Source organism: Dendrobates tinctorius, unplaced genomic scaffold (assembly GCF_039654945.1).
Source record: "Dendrobates tinctorius isolate UK_male_01 unplaced genomic scaffold, ASM3965494v1 ptg000196l, whole genome shotgun sequence".
NCBI classification, from domain to species: Eukaryota; Metazoa; Chordata; class Amphibia; order Anura; family Dendrobatidae; genus Dendrobates; species Dendrobates tinctorius.
Window position 1 is genome coordinate 1,257,258 of NW_027361863.1, and position 25,015 is coordinate 1,282,272.

Below are 25,015 nucleotides of genomic sequence, written 5' to 3' on the forward strand. Positions count from 1 at the left end.
GGGGACTTAAGTTTAGTATGATCATCTTGAAGTGATTATGTGGCGCCCCTGAGGCTTCAGTCGCCACAGAGTTACTGCACCTTCTAAGGTGTAGTGCCCCACCATCCAGGTAAGGTGGGAACTCCTGACCACGCTCCACACCTGCATTCCACACACAGGATAGTTCAGTGGGGCCACCTAACAGCTACAAGCTGGGGGTTAGCAGAGCACCCCTCGTGGAACCCTGCTTCATAACACGAGATGTGCTGGGAGGCGGGTGGAGTTAGATGATATAAAAGAGAGGGAAAGTGTAGGATTTCAGTTCAGTCTGGGAGAGACCCAGAAGGGGTCAGTCTGGGGAGAGACCCAGAGAAGAGAGCAGGCTGACAGCAGGTCAGCCTGAGAAGAGCTCAAGGCGGAGGAAGGCAGTCAGACAGGAGAGGCTGAGGACTGGTCTTAGTGGAACGAGCTTCTCAGGGAAGGAAGAGAAGGAGAAAGAGACGTAGACTGAAGACTACAGATTCCATAAGAGAGAGATAGAGCAGATCGGAACGAAGGAGAAGGAGAACAGAGAGGAGGAGTGGGTTGGATAGGAACCCTGCCTATAGGTTCTCAGCGCAAAGGCCGGGGCCCGGTCCCCGAGGTTGATTAGATTTTTATATCCGGCAACAGACACCGGAGGAGTAGTGAGCCGCTAACGCCTTACTCCCACCATAGATTTGGGACGCAACAGCGAAACGGATAGAGAGCCGAGACTCAGGAGAGGAGTCCCCGAAGAAGGCTACAGCTGTCTGTCATACAAGTAAAGACTAGGAACATCTAGAGAGAGGCATTCCAGGGTAACTAAGTACTGGAGTGCTTCGCACCTAAAGGCGCATTTGAGGAGTCGTTCAGTGAAGGTACATGTTAGCGGAGTGTGGAAGGGAGAGTCCTGTCCTGCCTGGAGGTTGGCTGGAGCCCTGACCTGGAGAACACAGTACAGAGGCAGGCAGTGGTGTGAACTGCAAACAGTGAGTAAAGCTTTGGAACCGCATACTCTGGTGTCCTCCAGTTATTCCCGCATCGCTATACCTGGGTAACAACATCTACACCATCCTGTGCCTCTCCTCATCCATTGCACCTACACTGCCCTGGGACTACAGCTCCACCTGTGGGGAGCTATACCATCTCTGCTGCACCACACCATCAGTCCCAGAGGATCTGTACGCAGCGTTGGCTAACACCTCACTTGCCAAATACCACGGGTGGCGTCACGAACTATACCAATAAACTCTAACACCTTTAACACCACCGCCATTGATATTGGGCGCCCAGGGCCACGGACCGGGTCACCGCTGCGGTGACACATTCCCCTGACACCGGCCCGGTCCCGAGTACCCCACAGCTCTGGGAGGGCGACCCAATTCCTGTGTAAATTAATTAAGTTTTGGCCATCACAGGTGTAATATGAGGTTGAGATGCTGCGCCATCATATCAAATATGTAACAGGCCCCTCACATACTATATTGCGTAATACTGGTGTCTAAATATGGGACAGAGGGGCCTTGGGCCTCCTTTATGCCTTAAATGCGACTGTGCCCCCTCTTCTTTTGCTATCAACTTTACATCTCGATATGTTAAGGCATATTTCACAATGTGCTTAAAATTGGTCATTTCATATTGGAAACTCTGTAAACATTAAAAAACTTCTTTCCACTTTTTTTCAAGATAACAGATAATGTTTATTCTGTAAACCTAGTATTATCTTTGAGAGCCTGCTGGGCAAGCACTGAGGTATATAGTAAAGGAACAAGATGCTTTTCAGTTTTAATGGAAGCAAATCATATGTTTCACTTAACTTGTTTTCGTCCCTGACCTGTACAAACTCTATAACAACAGCCTAAACTTTTTATAAAACTTTTTTCCATTGTGTACTAAATCCAGATGGGAATTGCCTTTGAAATTACACAAGAAAGAAAAACCTTTTTTAGAACTTTTCGAGGAGTGAACTCAAGAAAACAAAACCAACCGTACATGGTCAGGTATCTCCAGAGTTGGACTGTTCCACCAAAAATACTAAACAATCCTCCGTTGGGGTAAGATTCTGGCATAATAATAGGCCCTAGCAGAAGACAATGTTGAGTTGAGGCATATCGGTCACTTATAAAGATAACTCTTGTGCTTCTCCTATCCCCATTGTGATGATGGAATTGTGACATTCTGCTACTCATTTTTTCTTTCAGAAGCAAACTGAATAGTTCCAAATAAACTTTTTGGTGGGGAAAAGGGACAGTAGTCATCATTAAAGAGATCAAGCTGATGTTTCTGCAAAATTAGGTTTTGTTCACGTCAGTGCAAGGACTGATCATAGGTCTCCTGTCCAAAACTTACAGTTTTTTATACACATACGTATGGTAAGTTTGGTTCAGGAGATTTATAATTAGTCCAGGTATTGTGGTCTGTATGTCGATCATGAAATACAGTTGTCTGAACTTAGCCTCACTTAAAGGCAATACTCCAAGAGGAAAAAAGTATTCCAATTCACACGATCTAGAATGAATACAATCTTGTATGAGCCAAGGTATACAACCAATTTTTTATTGAAAGCCCAAAAATATGACTTTCTTTACCAATATGCAAAAGTATGTGCACATGTGCTCAAGTATGGAGTCTATCATAATCCTTCTGTAAAGTAAGAAGGGCCGTAGCAAACAAGACCAGAAGGCCACCACAAGGAATAGGGATTGGTGGTCTATATAGGCCAACGTTTAGGGAAAGCCCATCTAACTCCCAGCTCCATTTGAGCTGTTATCCTCGTGCCCCATGCAAAAGGGAAATCAGGGTTCCATCTGCAAATAGCTCTTTAAGGGTTTCTCTCCTCATCACTACATAGCAGGGTACTAGTTGAATTAATTAGATACCTTTGATGTGGTTCTAGGGGGTTTTGTTTCTCATTGAGACCCAGCTGGTTGATGAAGACTTCTTTTCAGGCAATGGTCCATGGAGAAAATATGCAAACTAGGTCTTCTCCAGAAAGTATCATATTAGCCAACTGGTGAAGCACCGTTAGATCAAATCTTAGGCAGAAAACCCATATTTTATGGTCAGTTTCAGATAGACCTAGAATAAAAAGTATTCTGGATCATCTCATAATGTGTCCATAAAAAAATAATTCTGATCTACTAGATGAAGGCTTCACTTAGTACATTTTGTAGCTTGTATCCATAGAGTTCTCCAAAATCTTTGCTGAAGCCAAACTGTTGTCCAGTTTCCATGTTCATAAAAAGCTTCAGAAAATTGGGTAATTTTAATAATCCTAGATTGATTGATTGGTCAGTATTATTTTCATGGATGACATACACCATGACATCTTCCAATTACTTCAGCTTGGCCTGTAAAATTCACCTATAGTCTACGATATAAATGAAACCTAGCTTTATGGTATTGTAGCTACGTGTGTATATTACGAATCATTATGCTAATAGGTGCATGCTGAAAAAAATCCATTATTTTAGCTTGACACGATCTTTACTAATTAAATATGTGCTACTTTGAATCTTGCAAATCTCATAAAATTTGCAACAATTTTCACGCTTTCCTCCTGACAACAGATGTCACCATCTGCAAAACATCAAATGAGGTTTTCCTAACGATAACTAACACATGGTTAATATGCTGATATTTCAGGTGCCAAGCCTGCCCCAGGTATTTGCTTCGAGAGAGTGAACTCTGCAGGAGATCCCTATGGAAACTGCGGGAAAGACACTGCTGGATCTTTTATGAAGTGTGAAAGCCGGTAGGTTTAGTTTTATGTTTCTACCTAGATTATGAGATAATGTTCATTGAGGGTGATTTTAGATTTCATGGTGTGGAACAAAATCTCATTGTGTTTGTTTTCGAAGGGATGCCAAGTGTGGAAAAATACAGTGTCAAGGTGGCGCAAGCCGGCCCGTAATTGGCACCAATGCTGTGTCCATAGAAACTAACATCCCCCTTCAAGAAGGTGGCAAAATTTTGTGTCGGGGTACCCATGTATATCTGGGAGATGACATGCCTGACCCAGGACTAGTACTAGCCGGGACAAAATGTGGACATGGAAAAGTAAGTGTCACCAAAAAATGTATTATTTGGTTGGATGTCTTTATCCTAACCCATAATGATCATATTTGCATTTTTCCAGAAATTTTTCAGAGTCAAATTCTGAATTTGAACTATGTTTTTAAAGGTCACAAAACTGTACATCAATGGGAAATTTAAAAAGTTGTCCCATGATTAAATATGACATTTCTCAGATTACACAAAACATGTCCCTAAGATCAGTTTTTTTTAGTCTTTTTCAACCTGAGCTTTACCATTGGTCATGGTGAAGGCTAAATTTTGAAAATTTTTCTCAGTTTATCTTGAAAATTTGTTCCCTGAAAAACAAAAAAAAAAGTCAACTATAACTAAACTGTCTGTCCAGCTGCGCTTCACCACTGGACGGGAATTTAAGCGGATTGCTCAACTCATGAATACGCTGGACTCATAAATTATGTGTCCGGTGTATTCTCTGATCATCCCTCGTCTCCAAAAATCACAATTTTTTTTGTGGAATTTTGGCTGGTAGAAGAGGGCAGCGTATTCTGGTGACAGATCCGCTATAAATATTCATTTTGTGAACTTGAAGTTTTAACAGAGATTTGTTACATGAGTGAAGTTGATGCATCAATTCCAAGTTCCTTTTATTTTCTTTTGAAGACATTTATTTCTTTCTGCCGGGATGCATTTTTCACGAGCATTATCTGTCTTTGGGAATGGATGATTTTCTTGCATTCTTTTCTCCGCTGAGCATAAAATGCGATCATTTTAGACAAAACTAAGACATTGTTCACGCTCTAATGTGGAGACTTGATCAGACCGGCCTGCCGGATATTCCGAACACACATTTGTGCCTGCTGTATCTATATAAAGCAGCCGTGCCAAGATAATTAACTCTGTATGGACCACTTTTCTACAGGTATAGCTTATGGATAAACCAAAAAAGAAAAATAAATGGTGGTAAAAAATATCTCACAAATGTATCCAACTTTTATTAAATATAAAATACGCAGGAAATGAATTAAAACGCAGAATAACTCAATGGAGGGCTAACAACAAGTTACTCATGGCTATATACAGTATATCATTGGTATGAGCCTATACCTATTGCAATACATTTGTTGTTAGTATATACATCTATAAAAAGAATATAGGATACAAACTTACAAAATAACAATGTGGAGCCCTGTTAGGTGTGTAGCCCTGCTCCCCAACGCATGTTTCACCCAGATTCCTCAGGGGACATGAAATATTTTGTAGCAACCATTTACTTTTCTTTTTTAGTTTATCTATTGATATGCATTTCTTTTCAGCCTTTACCTTTGGAGATAGGAATATTGATCTTGCTATAGGTATAGCTTACGCAGCCTTTAAAGCTAGTAATTCAGCATGTATGTTGGACTGTATCTCTGGCTGTGGATGAGTGAACCTTTTTCACCATTACTAAAGATCCATGAATGTCAAGTCTTTAGCCATTTACTGAACTACTTCAGGACACATGAGCAATAAAGTCTACAGGCACAACAACCGATAAAATGTCATCGTCCCTGACCATGTTTGCCTACCAAGGAGATGGCAAAGTTCTCCTCCAAGTCCAATTATACTCCCTTCATCAACTTTCTCATGGACTGCATCACAAATTTTATATAAGATGGCTTGAGATGTAAAGAGTACACTAGATAGCTGTCAAATGGTTATTCGGCTGACTGCTATCTCTCTCTACTTGGTCGATAAATTGATTAATAATGCAACTTCTTGGGCCAAAATTTTGTGCAGTATATCACAACACTTGCCTCAGGGGCAGACATACCGCATGTGCAGCTAATGCGGCTGCACCAGGGCCCGGAGGTGGATGGGGCCCCTGCAGGGCAGCTAACACTGAGGGCAATCTGGCCTGTTTATCTGGCCCTGAGGCTTTGGGGGGCCCCTGGCCAGATTGCCCTCATGTGCGGCAGGCAGGGAACGATCCTTGCAGCCCCGCTGCCTACAGGAGAAAATGGCAGCGGAGCTGCAGAGATCCGTCCTGCTTCCTGGCCGTTCTTCCTGTCAGATGCGAGGCTGGATGACGTCAGCATTCAGCGTCTGGCTGTTTCAGAGAGAAAGCTGCCGACGATGAAGATGCTGCGGGGAACGTGAGGCGAGGTGAGTGGTGTGTGTGTGTGTGTAGGTGTTGGAGAGGGCAGTGATGGAGGTGGAGAGGGAGAAGGCAATGATAGAGGTGGTGGAAAGGGCAATGATGGGGTGGTGGGAGAGAAGGCAATGATAGAAATCGTGGAAAGGGCAATGCTGGGGGTAGTAGGGGAGAATGCAATGATGGGGCTGGTGGGGGAGAAGGCAATAATGGAGGTGGTGGAAAGGGCAATGATGGATGTGGTGCAGGAGAAGGCAATGAAGAAGGTGATGGAGAGGGAAAAGATGGGGGTGGTGGGGGAGAAAGCAATGGTAGAAGTGGTGGAAAGGGCAATGATGGGGTGGTGGGGAGAAAGCAATGATGGAGGTGGTGGAAAGGGCAATGATGGGGTGGTGGGGGAGAAAGCAATGATGTAGGTGATGGAGAAGGCAATGATAGAGGTGTTGGAGAGGGTAATGATGGAGGTGATGGGTAGGGCAATGATTGGGGTGCTGGAGACGGCAATGATTGAGGTGGGGAGAAGGCAATGATGGGAGTGGTGGGGAAAAGGCAATGATGGGAGTGGTGGAGAGGGCAATGATGGGGGTGCTGGAGAAGGCAATTATTGGGTGATAGAGAGCTCAATGATGGAGTGGGCAATGATGGAGGTGATAGAGAGGGCAGTGATGGACGAGGGCGACAGGACAATGGTGGGATGCGGGGGGAGGAGGACAGTGAGGGGTGTGGGATTGGGATGGGAGGAAGGGGGACTTATGAACAGGGAGAGGGGAGGAGGATGCTAGATATGGATGTAAAATGAATTGGGTGTTAGAGGAAGGTGCTAAGCCCCTGATAGCATCCTCCCCCATCTCACAATTCATTGTGATGCTAGCGGGGACTTAAAATTTATTGGGGATTAAGAGAGGAGGTGATAAGGTACATAGGACCCTTTATAATTAGTGATGAGTGAGTATACTCGTTGCTCAGGTTTCCCTGAGCATGCTCCGGTGGTCTCCGAGTATTTTGGCGTGCTCTGAGATTTAGTTTCTGTTGCCACAGCTGCATGATTTGCGGCTACTTGACAGCCTGAATACATGTGGGGAATGCCTGTTTGTTATGGAATCCCCACATGTATTCAGGCTGTCTAGCAGCCACAAAACATGCAGCTGTGGCAAGAGAAACTAAATCTCCAAGCACTTAAAAATACTCTGAGATCACCCGAGCATGCTCAGTGAAACCCGAGCAACGAGCATACTCGCTCATCACTATTTCTAATGAATTGAAAGGTGGAAGAAGATGCTGTCAGGGACGTGTAAATGAATTGGGAGGTAGCGGAGGTTGCTCAGTACCTGATGGCGTCTTCTCCCACTTCCAAATTAATTTTGATGCTATCAAGGACGAATGATGGGGACAGAGGCCAGGGACTTCTGCTGCATATCCTAAAGAAACCACTGGAGCCATAGGCGGAGGAGGACATGACTTGGGGATGGGTAGACCTTTACTCCTGCAGCTTTTTTGGTGTAGTGGTGTAGAGTTTTAAGCACGAGGGATGTTGCTTTAAGAGTAAGAAGCCCAGTATGTCTGTGCCTGGTACGGGTCACTGTGAGGAGGGTGGGATTATATAGAGCAGGAAATCTGTGTCTCTCCCTCTTTCATGCACAGGATGAACAGGAGGAAGCATGTCTGCAGTGTCAGGGAGTATAATACTGGGGTTATCTCCTCACATTACAGATGACAGGAGCACATTCACCTCAGACATCATGTACCAGTGTAGTATCAGCTCCTACATTATGTATGGGATCAATATTACCTCAGCAATTCATGTAGCTGCCATGTCCCTCATGTGCATGCTACATTTTCCTCACAGACTGTGAGACAACTTCCCTCCCTGCAGACATGTTTGATCTACTACTCTGCATTCACCTCAGACATGGTGTAGTGTGTACTAGGGTAGTATCAGCGCCTACATCATATCTGGGATCAAGATTACCTCAGAAATTCATGTAGCTGCCATGTTCCCTCACTTATTGCAGAGGCAGCTTTTGTGTGACCTCCCTGCAGACATTTCTGATATACCACATTACTGCTGTATTATACAGAGTCTTCATCAGTTCTGGGTTTATGTATGACAGGACAGAGCAGGGACACATACAGTGTCTGCCATTACTATGGTGGAGCGGGGCAATCACATGTATTAGAGACACTGGTGAGAGGAGCAGTCGGGGGATGGTATATGTATGATGATGGGAGGCTGCACTTCATGTCAGGGCACTGTATACTGACCCTGCTGTGTGTGCTGATTATCCCCCCTTTCCAGTTATGGAGTCTGATGATCTGTATGTGACCTCATCTCTGTTACACACTGTGAGGCTGGGTGTGCAGATCCTGTGTAACCAGGTTACTCACTATATGTGGTATATGTGTAAAGGCTCCATTCCTGTGCTGTATACTTCACCTGTACCACAGGTCTGTATACATGACATCACTCCTCACTCTGCTATATACGGATCATGCTGGGTATAGACATCCTGTGTCTCCAGGTCATTTTCCTGGCTGTACATATAATCTGGACATGACTTCCAGCTTAGTGCTTGATTTCTGTAGCTATTGCTGCCTTTAGTCCTCCCCCTCGTATGTTGCATGATCAGAGTATACCCACCAAGAGCTTATTTTATATTACCTAAGATGGTGGATAACACAGGCCTGAATGGTTTATGTTTTATCATGTGTAAAATAAATAATCGGGGAGTAACTCAGCACATTTGAGTGGGCACTAGTAACTCAGCACATGGCGGGCAGTGAGTGTGCACTCCTAGTGTGAGGCTGCACATTGCTCTGGAGGACACATCATGGCCCAGTTTTCAGCCCTGTCTCTCGTCTATTGTATGTAGTAGAGTGACTGGGATACAGAACTTGCAGTCTTCTGCTCACACACCTATGGCTGCAGGCAGCTTATATTAGACCTACATATTTCTTACCATGTATGCAGCTGGTGATTAGAGTCTGTCTGTAACTGCTGTAGAGGAGCAGGCGGCTTCTCATTTATTGTGACAGCATATAACACAGCATTGCCCATCTCTGTCTATTTCTGGACCTTACGATGGGATATTTTCCATTGTTAACCTGTTGTATACCTTGGTTGTAAACCTGCATGGTTTTCACCCTCACTTATCCCACATCTTGTGTGCTTGGAGGGGTCCTTGAAGTTGGTTAAATATGGTCTTATCCATTGGGATATGGTTTCCTCCTTTTGGAATTCAATATGGTTCTGGATTTGGTGAAAGGTGGCGGGGAGTTTCGGCAAGGGTTTGTCGGATCCCCAGGAAATTGAAGTGAACTTTGGAACCCTTGTGGTTATGGTGCTCCCGAGCTGGTGGGGTAACGGCTGGGAGTAATTGTTGGTACATTTTATGTTCACTTTATGTTTGATAATCACCAGATTTTTGGGTGCTTCAAGGACTCCTTCCAGCGTGTTAATATTATTTATGCTTTGTTGTTTTATGGTATGTTTGTTTTAATAAAGGTGTGAATAATAATTATATTAAAAAAATAAAGGGATCAGTGTATACCCACCAAGTGTTTATTTTATATTACTTAGGATGGCGGATAGCACAGGCCTGAGTAGATTACCTGGTGGTTGGGGGGGTCCTTGAAGTTGGTTAGAAATTGGTCTTGGGGATCCATTGGGATATGGATTCCTCTTTTTGGAAGTTAATATGGTTCTGGACCTGGTGAAAGGTGGAGGGGAGTTTTGGCAAGAGTTTGTCGGATCCCCAGGAAATTCAAGTGAATATTGGAACCCTTGTGGCTATGGTGCTTCCGAGCCAGTGGGGTAACGGCTGGGAGTAATTGTTGGTTCATTTTTATGTTTGGTAATCACCAGATTTGGGAGCTTCAAGGACTCCCCCCCCCCCCAGCGTGTTAATGTTATTTATGCTTTGATGTTTATTTTATGTTTATTTTAAAAAGAACATGAATTGAAAAAAAAAAAAAAAAGTTAATTGTTTTCATTTTAGTGGGTCCTTGGAAGTTATTTATAAATTGGTCAGTAGGGGTAACCATATTAAGTATGGACCTCTGGGGTGGGGTTCTTGGAGTTGACGCTGAATCAGCGACAAGGAATTGGAAGTTAAAATTCTGGATCTGGCTTTTGGTTACGGCTCTGGACGGGTAACTCTGGACGGGGTGTTACCCGGGAGCTTTTGGTGGTTGGACTTCCCGGAACGGGATGTTTGGTGCCCTCGAGCTGGTGGTTTACGGCTGAGGGTAACGTGGATTTTTAAGTTCTTGTGTTTTTGCCAAATATTTAGCCAGAATTTTTGGGGCTCCAAGAACCCTCCCCTCATGTCAAATAAGATTGTGTATTTAATACTTATTGTAAATGTTTATGTTATTTGTTAATAAACTGGCCGCTGACCCCCCTGGGTTTGGAAGGGTAACCATTTCAGGTATGGCACCCTGGTTTTGAGGGGTAATCATCTCAGGTATGGCCCCCTGGTGTGGAGGGTAACCATCTCGTGTATGGCCCCCTGGTGTGGAGGGGGTAACCATCATGGTATGGCCCCCCTGGTCTCCAGAAGCATTTATATTTTATAGAACCCTGTTAGGGTAAAGTCCCTCTGGTCATGACAATCATATTTTGCATGCCTACAGAATAAATTGGCTCCAGTGAGCCAGGAACAGTGGCTGGAGGGGAGAAGAGAACAAGGTTGTCGTCTGGACAATGCAGTTATCTAGTGCATGAAACTGAAGAGCAATGAACCTAATCTGTGTGCCCTTGAGTCAGTGGGAGTGACTAAGGGTAAAGTAATCAAGTGCATTAACATGAAGGGCGATATGCCTATTCCTGATGCCCTTGAGCTGGTGGGAGCGGTTAAGGGTATAATCAAGTGCATTAACACAAAGGGCAGTATGCCTACTCCCGGTGCCCTTGAGCCAGTGGGAGCGGCTAAGGATAAAGTAATCAAGTGCGTTAACACAAAGGGCAATATGCCTATTCCCAATGCCTTTGACCCAGTTGGAGAGGTCAACAGTAAATGTTATCAAGCGCATAAAAAACAACAATGGCGTGGCAGTTTTATTAATAATGCCTTTGTAGACTTTTTCTGCTTTAGGTTTATTTAAATTACTACTTCCAGATATTCTGAACCTTATTTTATGGTCAGTTATAATGTTGTTATATTGTGTATAGTTTTTAATTACTCCCTATTTATAATATCTTTCTATTGATGTGTTCATCACTTTTCGGGTAGTGATAGTAAGTGGGTTTAAGAAATTTTACTGCACAGCTACTGTAAATAATGGTGGTTTCTAGAACTAAAATCTGTGAATTGGTGAATTATTAGAGCTGGCTACAATACGTGCGGTATAATAGTTTTTTGAGGCATGACAGATGTCATTATACAGGTATTAAGATTGTGGCTACGACCTTAATTATGGCTTACTTTCCACATTCCCCTTTATGGGATCCTCATTGCAGGATGTTTAGCAACTGTTATTTTGCTGTAGTTACCGTATAATCGATCATAACTTGGTAGCATGGCATTGATAAAATTAATCTGTCAGAGCTCTGGAATTTTAATTTTATTTCTTGTGTGCACAGACTTTCCATAGCATGTAGAAATGGTTGATGGCTTTGTTAGGCATGGTTGATGGGGGTCGAGTCCATTTTAGGTGTCAAATGGTCTCTCTGGTGGCGGTTTAGGAGTCAGGTGGAAGTTGCAGGCAAGTTAAGGTGGACTCATTTTAACTAATAGAGGATGTAAAACCTCATGGTGGTGAACAGGCTCGGCTTTGGTGGCCAGCCTCAAGGACGTTGTAATGGTAACGTCAGTCAGGGGCGGGCACAGTGGTTAAGCACAGGAGTGAGGATAATAGGGTCATTGGTGCCCTGAAAGTTTACTGGCTCTGCTTGAATGGCAAGCCAGTGCGTGCCGCCCCATTATGGCTGTCTGTCCAGGTTCTGTATGTCAGACAGCTGGGGATATCACAGTACTTGTGAATCCCAATGTACTAGCACTTCACCTGACTCCTACTGTGATTGTTTTAATCCTGTGATTTAAATAAAGCTGTGGCCGTTTTGACAACCAAAATAATGTGTTGTGTATTTATTCTAGTGCCTAGGTTTACTGTAGTTATGGTGGTTTTAAGATGGAGTGGGGGTCCGTCCCATAGCCATAAGTCATGTGTTTGCAGGAAGAAAGTTGCGTAAAATACATTTATTTTTTTCCCACATTTTTCCCATGCTTTACGTATTTTCCCCCATTAGTACAGGTGAAATACGCTGCAAGAATTGACATTATGCAGATTTTAATCTGCTGCAAATCTGCAAGGAAAAAATAAGCAACATGTGCATGAGACGTCAGGGATCTCATTCACTTTGCTTGTACTGTAAAACCTTGCGCACTTTCCGTGTGCACATAGCCTTACAGGTAATTGGGGAGAACCACAGACTGAATAATTTACATTATTGGGCGTCAGAGATTATAGTTAATGGGGGACGCAGTGCTGATTATCACTTTACATGTTTAATGGTGCGTGGCTAATAGTATATTACATATAAGAGCAAGAAAAAAAGATCATGCCCATATATAAAGGACACCTCAACTGTATATATAAAGAATAATGACACTTTATTAGACAATACTACAAAAAGCACACAAAGCATATTAAAAACATTTAAAATACAAAAAGGACCTACAATGAGTCATGCCTTATTATAGAAGCAATGACTTACCACACCTACTAATCTCCCAAAGAACCAGATAAGTACATAAAGCCACTGTCAAAGGTATTGCACATCATAAATATAATACGTATGTAGCAGCATCAGATAATACTTCAGTGGCTATAAAGTGCATATGAGAAATACCATGTGGGCCCAGAGATCCACAGAAAAAAGAAAAAAAAAGCGTATGAGAAGAGAGTAATTTAACCTGTTGAATGCAGGTCTCGCAGCAATGGCAAAGGTAAAAATACCAGTAGCGCATAGATTTGATAAATGATGACAAAAAAACCTTAAATGGCTATGAAGTGCATAACAATAGTATCATATGGGCGCAGAGAAACACAAAAAGGCTTGTGAGAAGAAAGTCATGTAATTGCATGGCTTTGATTGGCCAAACAGTTAAAATAAACAATGAAAAGAAAAAAACGATATGCGATCCCCTTCCTTTTTAAAACCAGCCGAGGAGGGAAAACAGACAGCTGTGGGCTGGTATTTTTAGACTGGGAAAAGGCTAATATTCATGGAGCTGCCCTGCCTATTAATTTCAGCCTGCAGCTGTCTGATTTGCATTGTCTGGATATTAAAAATAGGGTGGGTCCTAAAAAAAGACGTGGGGTACCCCCTTCTTTTTTCATAACCAGCTAAGGAAAAGCAGACAGCTGCAGACTGATATTAATAGGCTTATAATGTGCCATGTGTATATTGGCCCCTCCCAGCCTAATAACACCAGCCCTCAGCCACCCCAGAAATGACGCATCCCATATGTTAGTCGTTGGTGGGATGGCTTTTATGCTATGTTTGATCAAATACAGTATTACTAAGAACTCTGTATGATTTAAATGCACTTTTGCTTTTTACTTATTTAATTATAGCAGGGTTTTTTCATTTTGACTTTTGTAGGTTTTGTATGCTTTATGGCCATGTGAACATGCATTTACATGCTGCATGTGTACTAACTCAAACCAAGCTCAATTTTTGTGTTTTTTCTTTATAATGTGCCATGTATATTGGCCCCTCCCAGCCTAATAACACCAGCCCTCAGCCACCCCAGAAATGACGCATCCCATATGTTAGTACTGGAGAGGCCTCTATTTGACACCCCCATTATTAAATGGGGTAAGTTAAAAGAAAAAAAGGGTGCCCCCCTCCTTAATAACCAGTAAAGGCTAAATAGACAGCAGTGAGCTGATATTAATAGGCTGGGAATCTTTATGGATATTAGCTCCTTTCCAGATTAATAATACCAGCCACAAGATGTCTGCCTTCCCTCAGCTGGTTATTAAAAATAAGGGGGGTCACCAAATTATTATTTTTTTTTTGCTCCCCTCTCTTTAATAACCAGTATAGGGGCTACGCAGATACCTGTGAGCTGTTATTAATAGGCTGGGAACCTCTGTGGATATTGGCCCCTTCCCAGAATAATAATACTTGCTCACAGTCTGCTTTTCTTACTAATGTGATTTAACTCTGGGTGGGTTTCAATGAATGGATGGATATTTACACATGACATTGAAAAGAATAGTCTAAATTGACTTAAATTGATTTTGAACTATGAGTTGTCTAGCCTCGCACCATTCTATTGATTCTATCCAGGTAATGTTGGGTAAACTAATTAACTCAATGTTTACTGACTAATTTAAGTGATTTAAGTCATTTTTCCATCCACATTTGTTTGCAGGGCCATTGTCCTTCTCTTACCCCCATTTTGCTTCTTTTTGCATCCCCCAAGCCCTTACTATGACCATTTCACAGCCATTTTATAGCACAAAAGTTCAGGTCCCCATTGACTTCTATTAGGTTCGGGGTCAAGTTGGGACCCAAACCAAACTTTTTAACTCAAGGTCGGCTGAACCTACCGAATCCGAACTTCCACGGTTTCACTCATCACTAATTAGATCCTTGATGCCTCTTAAGCTGGAGTCACACATAGCGACTCACCAGCGATCCCGACACCTATATCAACGTGTCAGGATCGCTGGTGAGTCGCTATGTGATCGCTGGTGAGCTGTCACACAGACAGCTTCACCAGCGATCAGCACAGCGACGCTGAGCGCGCGGCGTCGCTGTGTTCGTTAGTTACCAGCGTGCTGATGCAGGGAGCTGGTAACTAACGCATACATCGGGTATCTAAGGTACGCACGTCCCTTGGATACCCGATGTGTACGTTAGTTACCAGCAGATCGCTGGTCTCCCACCTGTCACACGCAGCGATGCGTGCTGGCCAGCGGGAGACCAGCGACAAAAGAAATGTCCAGCGGTTTCCTACAGCGATCAGCGATACCGGCAGGGTGGCCGGTCGCTGATCGCTGTCACACACAGCGATCTCGCTGGTGAGATTTGCCCACTCTTCTGTGGCTTTGGTTGGTCTGCCATTAATTCAGTAGAGAGGTGCCCCAATAGCAGTAATCAAAATAAGCCCTTATAATAACCCAACTCTGGGCAGAAAGGCCAGATGATTGCTGCCCCTTCCCACCTTTGGGCCAATTACCCACTGTTTGCTAACAATGCAGTTCTTCTACAGAAGGGAGTCATACCAGGGTCTTGCCACCTGATAGCAAGGGAATGGAGCCAAGGTGGTCTGGGCCCTCTCCCCAGGTGCTTCGCCATCCTCTATGGTCCTTTTGAGGTTAAGAATCTTCATCGTACATTGGTCAACTCCTCTGTAGGGAAAATGAACGCAATATCCATGTAGCCAACAAGTCAATAACTCCCTAGTAAATGAAACTCCAAGTGAAGTTTCCGTTAAAAAAAAATGTAGATACTCTCTTCTGCTGATTCGTTCCTGATTTCAGTTGCAGGCCCCGTTCACATGTTCAGTATTTTACATCAGTATTTCTAAGCCAAAAACAGGAGTGGATAATAAATCCAGTAGTGCTGCATGTTCTTCTATTATACTTTTCCTCTGATTGTTCCACTCCTGATTTTGGCTTACAAATACTGATGTAAGATACTGACCATGTACTGCACGTGTGAACGTGGCCGTAAGGTGAAATCCCACCATTAAATATCATATTCATAGTATAGATTATAAGGGATTATATTATATAGCTCCAGAAGGAGAAGGAGACTGATTTTGTCCAAAGCTACTCCCAGCAGCATAGACTACACTGCCACCATTTTTTCCACATAAATAAAGAAGTTTCCAATGCTGCTAGAAGTCATAGCATCCTCCATGAGTCCTCTTTGATTGCCAAAAGTCATCTGGGCTGCGCTAGAAATCCTAGAAGTCATGGGGTCCTCCTTGATTCCTCTATGACATCCCAGAGGATGATTTTGGCTTAGCTAGTAGTGAAGTTAGAAACTTGGTGTGATGTCAATTCAGGGGGAATGGGCATGAATGTGGATGGCACGTTGGTCCTTTAGCACCACCCAGATGACTCCTGGTACGTGATTTGCAAAAAAAACGCCTGTCCATTTTTAACTTTCTGCATAATAGTAAATATTGCTTTAACCACAAAACTCTGCTGACAGATTCCTTTAAAGGTGCATGTGACGAAGGTCTTCGTTGATTGCGTATGTGATTAAACTTCATCTATTTATTTGCACCCTCAATTTAACTACCATTAACCAATCAGATTAAGCAAATGTTAGCAGCAACACTGGATGAATGTACTGATCTTGTGGGAGGCAGCTTAAAAGATTGGGCATGTTGAAATCCAGCTGCCCAATCCTAACCATCTGGACCTAGAGGAAAGTTAGATTTTCAGATGGTCCTGCTGAAATTGGCTGCTTTATGGTTACCAAATGTGTATGGCCAACTTTGTTTTTATGGGTGGTGAGGACCTTTGCAGAGATCCACTCACCGCAGAGCCTAACGGTATGATGAATCAACCCACATACCAGGTGCAAAAAGTTGTTGTAGTGTCCACTGGAAGGGCCTCCTCTTTGTAGCTTGATGGTTCACCACTATTTACTCTACGTATGCCACAACTTTTCATATTAAAGAAAGATTCCTAGATTTCTGATATATCCTTACATTTTCATTGCCTTCTCCTTTCCCTTTAGATCTGTCTCAATCGCCAGTGTCAGAACATCAGCGTATTTGGCGTCCACGACTGTGCAGCTAAATGCCACGGACACGGAGTAAGTTTTCCAATCCAGGGTTTTTAGATGTTTGGCAGGATGGACGTATAATTGGAAAGTGGTGCCCGCTGAATGATAGGAATATTTCTCTGCACATTCAATCACGGGACAGACTCACTTATCGCATTTGGCTAATATAAGCAAATGATTAACTGGAGCCGAGTAATGAGATGATAACGTGACAATGGAGGGGCTCTCACTGCTACAACACGATCATTTCCATATAATGCTAATATGGACGCTGATAAGAAGTTACACTCTCATAATGGAGCTGGTTGCATTTTCATTTTTCTGCGGCTTATCTTTTCATTCTCCAAAACTCTTTGAGAGTTGTATGCCCTTCAGTCTCCTATGAAGCTTCTCTATAGGAGGAGCAGGGCATACGTAGACGACAGCGTGCCGCAAAGCCGAGACCAAACTGATTAAGGTGCCAGGTTTTGACCAACAAGGACAAATGGGCTTTTTCATGACCCATTGGCCAATTTTCTGCTTTGTTTGCTAATAATTCAACTCCCTTCTAAAGAAACTATGACCAACATTGAGTAGACCCCAAAGTGCGTAACTATTGTGGGAACATGTGTTGCCGTCACACCGTGACCCTGGAGCCTAGGGTCCCAATAGATACCCTTTGTCCCTAAAAGAAGACTAATAAAGACTTTTGCTCGGTTGGGGCACAGTTAGAGATTTTTCATTGAGGCCAAGAGCTTCATGTTGCATCATCAACTAGACCTCTTCTCGCTCAATAGCAGGCATATGGTCTTTATTATATACATCATCAGAATTTAAAACTCTATCTTAAGCGAAACAACCACTTTACCATAGGTTGGCCATAGGAAAACATTTCTTCTCACCAACACTAATGGTTCTACCATATGGTCTACAAGTTACAGGTGGACAGCACGGTGGATCGACGGTCAACATTGTTACTTGGGTTGGAATCCAACCAAGGCCATTCGCATGGAGTTTCCCTGTTTTTCTCCTGAGTCTCGTTTTCTCCAATATGCCAAAACTTTCTGTATGGATTTTACATCAGGACACAGGAGCTTCAATTTATACCAATACTTAAGTCCTTTTCAGGTCTAGTTATTCTCATTCCCGATGATAATGAAGGTTCATACACACCAACAGAATGCATTCATTAGTTACTCCAAGGTGTTAAAATGCTTTTGCGTGAAATGAAGCGTGCGCATTATATACCGGATTAAACGGAATAGTTGAATATTTTGGGATTAGTAGAAAACTGGAATAGCGAGCCATATAGCTAATAAATAAACATGGAGAAAATAACTTAAAAGTCATTTCAGGGACCACATGCCGAGTAGGAGAGCGCCACACTGCCTTGGTTGACTTTGAAGCTAATTTCTCATCCTGGCATGTAGCGTACGTGTTGGAAATTCACATTTTACTCTCATTTTAGATGTTCCTTTTTGCATAAATGCTAAACTATAGTACAGAGAGCCTACTGCAGTGTGCCAGGAAAGAAAGAACCGGTAGATGAGACGTTATGTATTGTATTAATAGGGAGAAATCGGCAAAAAACAAAAAGTACATGGAAGTAACAGTCTGTGAGTTACTCCAGCGTGAAGTCTGTAAAAATAGTATTGATAGTTTATGCATAGAAATCATATCGTACATTAGACATGGCTGGACTGATCCAGCAGAGCACCACAGGTCAGAGCCCAAGATCTAGTGCCAGAAGGTGTCCCAATGGTCGGACCCAATACATCCCCATTTGGAGATGACTTTGGAATCAATCACTTAACACTAGGATCAATTTCCTATGGGGTGAGTGACAAAAAGTCTATTAGATCCTAGTGGATCTAGGTAGGTATGCATATGTTTTCCATAGCGTTCTCTAGGTGCAGGGGGGTCCTGCAAAATCATTTCCTTTGGTGGTGTGGTACCAGCAGGTACGCGGGATGCAGTGACGAGACGCGACACTTTATGCTTTTGGTGATAACTTTTTATAAGTATAGATCAGGTGACTAGTCTAAGCAGCCAAACGGGTAACAGGGATTGTCCTCGCAGGGACTCCACACAAGCAAACATGGATATATATGAACACGACTACCCCGGCAACGGCTGGTCACTATAGGGCCGCGGTATGGCCGACTACGGGTCCTTAGTTATATAATGTCACTTATCTGTCCTGACATCTTCGGCGTCCTGGGTGATGGTTCTTCGGCGTAGCAGCCGCTGGGCCCAGCTGCTGAAGAACTGGCGAAGTCTTTGAGCGTTCCGACGCTCAGGCGAAGCAGGGGCACAACAGGCCCCGGAAGAGTTCTTGGACAGATGGGCCGCAATCCCGGACGGGGGTAAGCGGTCGCGAAGCGGGGTGGCGATTGACAAACCACCAGCGCAGCCAGCGGCTGTAACAGGGAGTCCGCGGCGGACGACGGCCCGACTCTTGCCACGGACTGAAGCAGGGAACTAGTGGCTGCCGTCTGCAGTTAACTGGCCGCAGCCGCGGGCTGGAGTGAGGCGGCAACGGCCGCTGGTGACCGCGGGCAGGCCGCAGCCGAGGGCTGGAGTGTGGCGGCAACGGCCGCAGATGACCGCGGGCAGGCCGCAGCTGCGGGCTGGAGTGTGGCGGCAACAGCCGCAGATGACCGCGGGCAGGCCGCAGCCGCGGGCAGGCCGCAGCCGCGGGCTGGAGTGTGGCGGCAATAGCCGCAGGCATCCACGGGCAGGCCGCGGGCTGGAGTGTCCGTGGGCAGGCCGCGGGTTGAAGCGAAGCAGTGGTTCTCTGACGGCCGACTCGGCGCCGTCCCCCTGCTGTCCAGTGTAAGTGTCCCACTTGCTTCTGTCCTCCTCTCAGGTCTCTGTACGTCGCTCTGGCTCTCACACACTCCCACGATCTCCTGCTCCTTCTTCCCCGTTCTGCTGACTCACTGTGACTGGCGTTCTCCCCTTTTATATAGGCTCCTCCCCCAGCCCATCTGTCAGTCTCAACGGTCCGGCCCTGAACTCTGTCCCCCGGAAACAACCTGCCCCGGAACCTAAATGATGGTCCCCTTGGTTCCGGCCCGGTCACTCAACGGGGGCCCCTTCTCCCACACTGGGACCAAGGAATCTCAGATCAAAACTGCCTTTAGCCTGCCTAACTTATCCAGTACTGATCCTGAGTTGTACTTTGAAATATAATTCAGAGCTGCACTCACAATTGTGCTGTTAATGGAAACATTGTTATTTCCCACCTGGATAGGTGAATTCTTAAAGCCCTTGGTCTAGATGAGCAGGTGTATTGCAATACGGACAGGTGGCACTGGTGCAACAAGGTAAACTTATTGTGGCACTGGTGCAACAAGGTAAACTTATTGGAACTTCAGTGGCTGATGTGGCAGAGCTGGAATAACAAGACATGGAGTAGAAGAACTGAAACAACAGAGCACAATAGGTGATATCACAGCTCACCTCCTCCCGTACAATGACTGATAACACCTCTATATACAGTATATAACACAGGATCCACCATTCACAAGAGGTAATGTCACAGCTCACCTCCTCCTCCTCCTGTACAATGATTGATAACACCTCTATATACAGTACATAACACAGGATCCACAATTCACAATAGGTGATTTCACAGTTCACCTCCTCCTCCTCCTTTACAATAACTGATAGCACCTCTATATACAGTAGATAACACAAGATCCACCATTCTCAATAAGTGATATCACAACTCACCTCCTCTTGTACAATGCCTGGTAACATCTCTATATACTGTAGATATCACAGGATCCACAATAGATGATTTCACAGCTCACCTCCTCCTGTACAATGACTGATAACACCTCTATATATATAGTAGATAACACAGGATCCACCATTCACAATAGCTGATGTCACAGCTCACCTCCTCCTCCTGTACAATGACAGATAACACCTCTATATACAGTATATAACACAGGATCCACCATTCACAATAGAGGATGTCACATCTCCCCTTCTCCAGTACAGTGACTCATAACACATTTACACTACCGTTCAAAAGTTTGGGGTCACCCAGACAATTTTGTGTATTCCATGAAAACTCATACTTTTATTAATCAAATGAGTTGCCAAATGAATTTAAAATGCAGTCCAGACATTGACAAGGTTCAAAAAAAAGATTTTTATTTGAAATAATAATTGTCTCCTTCAAACTTTGCTTTCGTCAAAGAATGCTCCCTTTGTTGCAATTCCAGCATTGCAGACCTTTGGCATTCTAGCATTTAATTTGCTGAGGTAATCTGGAGAAATTTCACCCCATGCTTCCAGAAGCCCCTCCCACAAGTTGGTTTGGCTTGATGGGCACTTTTTGTGTACCATACGGTCAAGCTGCTCCCACAACAGCTCTATGGGGTTGAGATCTAGTGACTGCTCTTGCCACTCCATTACAGATAGAATACCAGCTGCCTGCTTCTTCCCTAAATAGTTCTTGCATAATTTGGAGGTGCGCTTTGGGTCATTGTCCTGTTGTAGGATGAAATTGGCTCCAAACAAGCGCTGTCCACAGGGTATGGCATGGCGTTTCAAAATGGAGTAATAGCCTTCCTTATTCAAAATCCCTTTTACCTTGTACAAATCTCCCACTTTACCAGCACCAAAGCAACCCCAGACCATCACATTACCTCCACCATGCTTGACAGATGGCGTCAGGCACTCTTCCAGCATCTTTTCAGTTGTTCTGCGTCTCACAAATGTTCTTCTGTGTGATCCAAACACCTCAAACTTGGATTCGTCTGTCCATAACACTTTTTACCAATCTTCCTCTGTCCAATATCTGTGTTCTTTTGCCCATATTAATCTTTTCCTTTAATCTGAATACCAGCATCCCGGAGTCGCCGTTTCACTGTAGACGTTGACACTGGCGTTTTATGTGTACTATTTAATGAAGCTGCCAGTTGAGGACCTGTGAGGCATCAATTTCTCAAACTACAGACTCAAATGTACAGTACTTGTCTTGTTTCTCAATTGTGCAGCGGGGCCTCCCACTTCTCTTTCTACTCTGGTTAGAGCCTGTTTGTGCTCTCCTCTTGTTGGGAATGGCGGAACGCACTAAATGAAAATATTAATAAAGTGCGTTCGCCACTCGGGGTCCACCGTGCAGTAGATGATATTACTGCTGCTAAGTGGTGGCAGGCAAGCAATATGGCGGAAATGCGCACGTGGGTTAAACGTCACCCAGGTGCGCAGAGCAATCTCTGTTAAGTCACAGAGGTGCCAACAAAGACAAATACAATAAGGCTGAGCCTGTTGGAGTCACAGTACTCAAAGTAAATGCAATCACGGTATCTGGTCACAGGAGCAGAGCCAAAGACAGCGGAACTGCGTCCGTCTAGACCTACCGTGCGTGCGACGTCGCAACTGCAGACGCCAAGGAGGGCTGCAACTGCAGCGCAGCGTAGGACACTGCCGCTAGACGACAAAGCTAGTACGCAAGTGCAATGTCGGACGCTAGCAACTGTGGATGATGTAGTAGTGGCGCGCTGGCGCTGACTCTAAGCTTAGTCCCTGTCCACATACGTAATATCAGAGGGAAGGGGTTTCAAATGAGTCATTCACCAGAATCATACATCCGTCCTACTACACACAGCAGCAACTAGAGACTATACTAGTGCATGGCGGAACGGCCATGCGCGCTTTTTATAGCAGCCGGGACCTTCCGGAAGCCTACAGATCTCCAAGATGGACTAATGAGATCTGGAGCAGGACCTGAGCACATGACTCCCGATCTCCAATGGGAAATCGTCTCATGAGCATGCTCAGCAGGAGGACAGAGGGACTTAGCCCCTGGAGAGATTTGCTGCAAGGCAATTTCCTCTGCGGTAGATAAACAGCAAGATACTGCAGAATGTAAGGGTCTGGATTCCTGCAGAGCAAACGCAGAAACCTGATGCCTAACACCTCTGAAGGGAGTAGTACACACCGTTGTAAGAAATCTTCAGTTTCTTGGCAATTTCTTGCATGAAATAGCCTTCATTTCTAAGAACAAGAATAGACTGTCGAGTTTCACATGAAAGTTCTTTTTTCTGGCCATTTTGAGAGTTTAATGGAACCAACAAATGTAATGCTCCAGATTTTCAACTAGCTCAAAGGAAGGTCAGGTTTATAGCTTCTCTAATCAGCCAAACTGTTTTCAGCTGTGCAAACATACTTGCACAAGGGTTTTCAAGGGTATTCTATCCATCGATTAGCCTTCTTACACAGTTTTACACAGTTAGCAAACACAAAGTATCATAAGAACACTGGAGTGATGATTGTTGGAAATGGGCCTCTATACACCTAGGAAGATATTGCATTACAAACCAGACGTTTGCAGCTAGAATAGTCATTTACCACATTAACCCCTTTCTGCCATCTGACATACTATCCCATTCATGGGATCAAACACGATCGCAGTGTACCGGGGGTTTAGGGAAGCATCGGCAGGGAGGGGGCTCCCTCTGTGCTTCCCTGAGACCCCCAGCGCAGAGCGATGTGCTGCACTGCTCTGGGGGCCTCCTTCCCTGCAGGTCCCCGGACCCAATATGGCAGCGGGCTCCTTAGGGGGCCTGCAGAGTCGGCTTCCTCACTGCCTGCAGAGCGCAGGCATGAGGAAGCCTTCTGCACTGCCTGTGTGAGATCGCTGATCTGTCACAGCGATCTGTGATGTGTCAGATCAGCGATCTCACACATGACAGTGATGTCCCTTCTGGGACAGTGTAATAAAGTTAAAAAAAAAGTGTAAAAATAATTTAGAAAAAATCGCTAAATAAATTAAAAAAAAATATTCCCTAATAAATTCATTTTTTGGAAATATAAAAAACAATAAAAGTACACATATTTAGTATCACCGCATCCGTAACGACCCGCCCTATAAAACTGTCCCATTAGTTAACCCCTTTACTTAACTCCTTAAAAAAAAAAATAAAAAACAAAGCAAAAAATAATGCTTTATTATCATACCGCCGAACAAAAAGTACAATAACGCACGATCAAAAAGACAGATATAAATAGCAATGGTACTGCTGAAAATGTCATCTTGTCCCGCAAAAAACGAGCCACCATAAAGCATCATCAGCAAAAAAATAAAAAAGTTATAGCTCGCAGAATAAAGCGATGCAGAAATAATTATTTTTTTATATAAAATGGTTTTCATTGCATAAAAGCGCCAAAACATAAAAAAGACATAAATGATATATCGCTGTAATTGCACTGACCCAAAGAATAAAACTGCCTTATCAATTTTACCGCATGCGAAACGGTGTAAACGCACCCCCCAAAAGAAATTCTTGAAATGCTGGTTTTTGTTCATTCTGCATCCCAAAAATCGGAATAAAAAGGGAACAAAATAGTCACGTGCCCGAAAATGGTACCAATAAAAACATCAACTTGTCCTGCAATTAATAAGAACTCACATGACTCGGTGGGTCAAAATATGGAAAAATTATAGCTCTCAAAATGTGATGATGCAAAAACTATTTTTACAATAAAAAGCGTCTTTTAGTGTGCGACAGCCGCCAAACATAAAAACCGCCATAAATAGTAAATCAAACCCCCCGTTATCACCCCCTTAATTAGAGAAAAATACTAAAATTACAAAAATGTATTTATTTCCATTTTCCCATTAGTGCTAGGGTTAGGGTTAGGGCTGAGATTATGGTTAGGGGTGTGCTGGGGTTAGGGTTGGAGTTAAAATTGGGGGTTTCCACTGTTTGGGCACATCAGGTGCTCTCCAAACGCAACATGGCATCTGATCTCAATTCCAGCCAATTCTGCATTGAAAAAGTCAAATGGTGCTCCTTCCCTTCCAAGCTCTGCCATGCGCCCAAATAGTGTTTTACCCCCACATATGGGGTATTAGCCTACTCAGGACAAATTGCAAAACAACTTTTGGGGTCCAATTTTTCCTGTTACCCTTAGGAAAATAAAAAATTGGGGACAAAAATATCATTTTTGTGGAAAAAAAATATGATTTTTTTTATTTTCACGCCCGTGCGTTATAAACTTCTGTGAAGCCCTTGGGGGTTCAAAGTGCTCACCACACATCTAGATAAGTTCCCTGGGGGGTCTAGTTTCCAAAATGGGGTCACTTG

General features: G+C 43.9%; 1 protein-coding gene across 1 annotated transcript in view; it reads left to right on the forward strand.

Annotated features, from left to right (window-relative positions):
- The window catches only part of ADAM12 (ADAM metallopeptidase domain 12), a 771,113-nt gene that overhangs the window by 676,102 nt on the left and 69,996 nt on the right, over positions 1 to 25,015 (forward strand). Inside the window, exons 15-17 of the mRNA XM_073552776.1 lie at positions 3,646 to 3,754; positions 3,861 to 4,059; positions 16,878 to 16,955. Coding sequence (XP_073408877.1) covers positions 3,646 to 3,754; positions 3,861 to 4,059; positions 16,878 to 16,955 — 386 coding nt within the window. The remainder of the gene's footprint in view (positions 1 to 3,645; positions 3,755 to 3,860; positions 4,060 to 16,877; positions 16,956 to 25,015) is intronic.